Source organism: Amblyomma maculatum, chromosome 9 (genome assembly GCF_055883805.1).
Source record: "Amblyomma maculatum isolate TAMU_Amacu chromosome 9, ASM5588380v1, whole genome shotgun sequence".
Lineage (NCBI taxonomy): Eukaryota > Metazoa > Arthropoda > Arachnida > Ixodida > Ixodidae > Amblyomma > Amblyomma maculatum.
The window spans coordinates 39,884,295-39,890,000 of record NC_139352.1 but is presented as its reverse complement, the minus strand read 5'-3'; the positions used below and the strand labels follow the sequence as shown (position 1 = coordinate 39,890,000).

Sequence of the window (5,706 nt, the reverse complement as noted above, 5' to 3'; positions counted from 1 at the left end):
TCGTTTGCCCTTCATTTACTTAGGCAATGCCACTGATCGCGCTGCTCACAAGCGCCGTCAAGACCGGCATCAGAGATCTCGCTGAGCGTGCGCCATGGCAACAATATACCGATTACAGAGCCATCTGTTGCGTTTTTTTTATTTGATTTGATGTTGCACCTTGCAAGATACAAGCAACAAACTCAGCTGCGGTAGCGCTGTGTTCGTGTCCGTTTCCTTCGTCTATGTACTGCCTCTTGCCCTTCACACGAAGGAGCTATCTGCTTGGCCAAATGCTGTGAATAATCGGGGACTTCATTCGCACAGGAGCGCCATTGAACGCGCCGCTCTTGAGTGCCTTCAGGACAGTCTGCCACGCCACCATTTGGTTGCTCGCGTGACTGAGAGAGGTCAGAGCACGCTTTGTGTCCCCGGGTCTCACGTTTAAAAGCCCGATACCTTTTTACGCGGCGTCGCCTTGACCTTAGCAATGCTTCAAACGTGTCGGAAAATACGTGCGTGATTGCGTATAAAAATTGTGACGCAACCGTTTTTTGCGCAGAGTTCAATTCCCATTTAGTATCCATCTGCTAATCAACTTCTAAGCTAGTTTGCGATTGGGATTCGAACCGACGACGTATGTACTGGTGCGGACAAAAGTAAACGGAGCACGCTATTTCGTTCTAAAAATTTTCACGCGTTGCATAATTGAAACTGGCAGTCATGATATATGCGAACCTGTAGCAGATGTCGGTGCCCATTCACTTGGACAAATATATTCTTATCTCTGGAGCAGAAGGCGCGGGCATTTCAACGGTGAAGCGTGCTCCGTTTACTTATGTCCGCACCTGTACCTTCGTTCATTGTGTGCCGTTCATTGCAAGTGCAAGCGGTCATCGAAAAGTGAGACAGGTAGATACTGTCTTTCCTTAAAAATCAAGCCAACTAAAGATGCTTGCACCCTACCGTGGGGGCGCAGTGATTGAGATGCCTGACTATACTGAACCAGAGTACCCGGGTTCGAACCCGACCACCGGCGGCTGCATTTCGATGAAGGCGAAACTGATGCGCGTGCGTGTGTTGTGCGATGCCATTTGTTGCGACTGTAGGAAGAAGGAAAAGAATGTGCGCGCCGGCTGCTGGCTCTGTAGCTTAGCCACCTCCGCTGCCTCGTTATGACAGAGGAGCTGTTGTAGGCCGTCATTGCACCCGCCACCGCTTCGGTGGTGGACGACGGCTGTTGCGGCGCGCGTCTTTCTCTCCCTTTCTTTTTCTATCCGCACATGGCAGCGGAGGTGGCTCTGCTACAGAGCCAGGAGTAGGCCCGTGCATTTTCTTCCTAGAGCCAAAACAACAACCTTAATTTGTTGAAACGAAAGATTATCCTGAACCCTCGTGTAAAATAAGCGTGAATCACATACGCTGACGGGCGCCGATCAATATCTAGATGAGACTGTGACACATATACCAAGGCGCAGAATAATGCAGAAAATAAAGCTTTTTATTTCAAGTTACACGTAACGTAACGAATAATAATTAATTCAAAGGAAGGGAAAGGCGCAGTATCTGTCGCACTTGCTCTGTGGACACCTGAACCACGCCGTAAGGGAAGGGAGGGAGATGGGAGTGAAAGTGGAAAGATAAAGGGAAGCCGGTAGTGGAGGGCTACGGAGCAATTTCGACCACCTAGTGATCTTTACCGTGCGCTGACATCGCATAGCATGCTGAACCGGGGAGTTCGGAGGTGGTGAAGGATGGCTGATCCTGGCCTTGATGGGGCTGGGACAGGTAGGTCACCGCCGCTCGCGGCGGGGGCTAGCCTGCCACCGTATTTTATCTGTTGTAGGCTTACCAGGCTTATCTCCACCAAAAGTTTATCTGCCACCGTATTTTATCTGTTGTAGGCTTACCAGGCTTATCTCCACCAAAAGTTTATGCAACGCTGCTTGCGCACGGTATTGGGATTCTAGCCAACGTTGCATTTTTTAAATATTGGAAGTATGAAAGAAAATGTTCGAGCCTTTCAATGGATCCGTTTTGTAATCGTTTAGGATTATATTGTGGTGAAAAATGAATCACGAATGCAACATTTGAAACTCCGGGTTCTTCGTCGCTCTATGCACCGGCAGAAAGCGCACTCGCATTTCACGTGAGCATGCAGACAGAGGGCAGTGCAGGGTACTCACCTCCCTCGCAGTGAGGTCCCTGGTATCCGACGGCGCAGTCGCAGACCCCCGGGGCGACGCAGGTGCCACCGTTCATGCACTGTGGATAGCACAGCGCTGCTGGGCAGGCGACCAGGATCAGAGCTCCCGCCCCCCACTCGCAGCAGCAGCAGAGTGCCGCTGGTGCTGCTCTCTGAGCTGACAAGTTTAACACGAAGAACGACGCACTTTTGGCTCACACGCGGGTGACTAGCAGGCGCTGACTTGTGGATAATCTAGTAAAAGAACAGCAGATGTCCATTATCTGCCCTTGATGTTTTTAAGCAAACGCATTCCTTGCCTCATGAGTGACTTGAACAGAATGTGACACCATGAGCTCTGAAATGATTTGTCCTTACGAGTGATAAAGAAAAGAAAAATGAGTGAATTGCGACCACACGCACCGGCTCGAACCATCGCCCTTCCGTGCCCTATCGGAGAGCACTACCCACTACACAACGCCGACTTAATGAGAATCAGTCTATGATTCTCCTACTCTAGCGTAAGCTGGGGGCATTGAGGGAAAGGATAAGTGTAACACTGGGTAAGAAGAGATAAATGTCGTTTAAGAAGTAAAAATCTCAATTAGAAATAATAAAAGCACCAAGAATAAGGACCAAAAATAAATGAGAAATAAAATAAATACTGATAAAAAGTAGTCACTAAAATATATAAGTTGCCGGCGTCGGAGAAACAACGAAATGCAGTACGAGCTCATAAAGGAGCTAGGTACGAAACACACGATGCTTTCAGATTTCTGCACGTAAAAAGACCAGTGCATTCCCCAGTAACTTTTGGTGCTTCCACTTGGTATTTATGCTGATAGCTTCGGCTCGGAAAAATATTTGCAAGTCAGCACCTCGAACAGACTTTCTGTGTTTACAGTGCGCCGTTCTTCGTGCCTTCCTAACTTTAATCCTTAATTGATTCATGCATGTGACCATTTTACATTTGTCTTCAACAGTGACGTTCTTCTACAGTGCAGACAAAGGTACAGAAGAAAAGTTAGTTAAAACACATATTATGCCAGTGAGAAATCATTGAAAATAAGGAAAGCACAGTGAAATAAGTTTATCTTTACTTGTGGTGCTTAACAGAGGATATCACAGTATTACAGTAACCAGTTTTAACATTTAAGGTAATTGATTAGAAAGGAGACGAAAAAACATGCCGCAAGTGGGATGCGAACTCAGGATCTCCACAGTTCGCGTACGTTACTGCACCATTTGTGCCAAAGTAGCGACTATCCAATCATTCACTTACGAGTTTTATGTGTGGCGTGGAGCCTGGCCACCTAGCCCTGAGGGTGTTAGCCACAGCCAAGTACAAAGTGGAACGTGACCGAAAGATGAAGGCGACAGCTGTGCGAGAACCCCCTGATGCTACTTATGACACTAGGACTGCCAGAATGCATGTCTTCGTTAACATTTGAGCTGACAGTGAGTGGGGACTAGGTGCTTGTTAAGACATACTGTTACAAGTATAAAGACGACGAAGCGGCAATGGTGCGTGCGGAGCGCTTGTGCCAAGCCCGCTGGCCAATAAATCATATCCCATCGTCATGTCGTCACTTCATTTTATTTTGTCGTGTCGCCGTGCTTCATCGCTTGCCATCGTGTAACATCTTGGCGGTGGTGCGGGAATACATCACCCCTCGTCATTCTGCCTCTGGAGCGATGCCTTTCGCTCGTATTAATCGCGGGCTGCGGCAGACGACTCTGTTGCTCAGCTTTACCCCAGCTCAGCCAACCCAACTTGACCCATTCTAGCCAGCCGCTCTCCCACCGCCCCGTCCCCGAGCCATCCCTGACCACAACACATGACGACCAGCCTAGACCAGAACCGACTGACTCCACAAAGAAGCGATCCCACAACCACTGGAGCCAAGACACCTCACGCCGCAAGCCGCCCGGCAGGACCATGGCGGGTCTTCACCTCCGGTTTATGACGAGCTGGACCTGAAGCTCCGGGGACAAGCATTCGTCACATCTCCCCATCATCGTAATGACAAGCATCTCATCTATTCTTGTCTGTGCTTATCGTTACTTCAAGCTTCATATCTCAAGCAATCGATCGGGACGACCGCTCGGTGGTCGCGAGTAATACTACGATTATGAAGACGACGAAGTTGGCAAAGGTACGGGCGGGGTTCGCGCCAGACCCGCTGGCCATTAAATACTATTTCATCATCATGTCATCACGTCGTCCTATTTCATCGTGTCGCAGTTTCATCGCTTGCCACCACTTAGCAAAACTGGCGCATTATGGCTTGAACCTAGTTACACAAGCGAAAGCGTTACCTTTCGTGCGTACTTACGTTAACGTTCCAGCATGAAGCATACATTTATTTTTATTTTTGGGATTTGAAAGGTGCAGTATTTTTCTCAATTTTCAGTGGACACCTTCCTGGCTATGCACCGAGCACGTTTCAAGGTCATTTTCTCAACTCAAAGGCACAGTGTCTCTCACTTCTTGGTGGACACCTGACTAAGCGTGTTCCGCGCGCGAAGGCTCCTTTAACCTTTCCAAGCCCTTCAAGGTCATTCGTAATGTAAATTGGTTTACAGGTTCCCACAACAAAGACTCAAAGGGGCACTGCTAACGTCCATCCATCCGCCTTATGTCAGGCGACAGTCAACGCAGATAAACTCGAAAATAGAAAATTGAACACGCGCCGCCGTGATTAAGTTGGTAGATCATACGTTAAATGCAGAGTTCTGTGCCCTGCTCCCAATAGCAGAATATTGTTGTTTTATCGTCAATAATGTTTAACCAAGCATCTTGCATGTAAAAATGACTATGCTATCGATTTCCCATCGATAAACACCACTAAGAGAATACAACATTTACTGCTTCTTATCCGCCTTCTTAAGATGTAGTGATGCACGTTTATGTTATAGCGATATAATTTTTCCGGTAATTTTATACTGCAATTGTTTTGCTTGTACGTATTGCATGTCGCTTTCGCTAAAAACGAATTTTCGCGTCAGTTTACGCTTGGACCAATAAACTAGTTATAGACTATCCCGTCCAACAGCGCTGTACGGATATATTTACCAATGTAAGCACGCAAAACAAAAACTTGTGCTATGTTTCTCCTGTACGAGCCTTGCGTGGCCAAAATTGAATTGGACGTTGCTTTTATTGATACTATTTTCAAATAAGCTAACAGCCTGTGTGGTATAAACAATGAATGTCGCACAGATCTATTTGGTATTTGCAAGTCCGCACAGACCACACAGACACTTGTCTATCCCGCACAGTAAAAAGGAGAAAGCATTTCTTGACCCTGGTCCGAATCGTCCTGCTTAAGATATCACATTCTCGACAAAAATAAGCTTGCTTGAAGCTCCAAATGGCGATAATAGACAGTGACGTAACATAACCGCTGCCATCCCCGCGACACAACTGGACTCGGCCTGCGTTCGGAGTCTTGATGGATGGGACTGCCCTATAACTTGCATGTGAATGAGCCACATGTATCATACTACAGAACGACCGTCTTGCACAAGTCTGTCACACT

The 5,706-nt window shown here is 47.5% G+C and overlaps 1 protein-coding gene across 1 annotated transcript in view; it reads right to left on the bottom strand.

The window, feature by feature from the left end:
• Positions 1 to 1,415: 1,415 nt before the first annotated feature.
• Positions 1,416 to 5,706, bottom strand: part of LOC146178894 (protein shifted-like) — a 61,071-nt gene continuing 56,780 nt past the window's right edge. The window contains exons 6-7 of the mRNA XM_084580064.1: positions 2,166 to 2,261; positions 1,416 to 1,432 (exon numbers count right to left, since the gene is read on the bottom strand). Coding sequence (XP_084436190.1) covers positions 1,416 to 1,432; positions 2,166 to 2,261 — 113 coding nt within the window. The remainder of the gene's footprint in view (positions 1,433 to 2,165; positions 2,262 to 5,706) is intronic.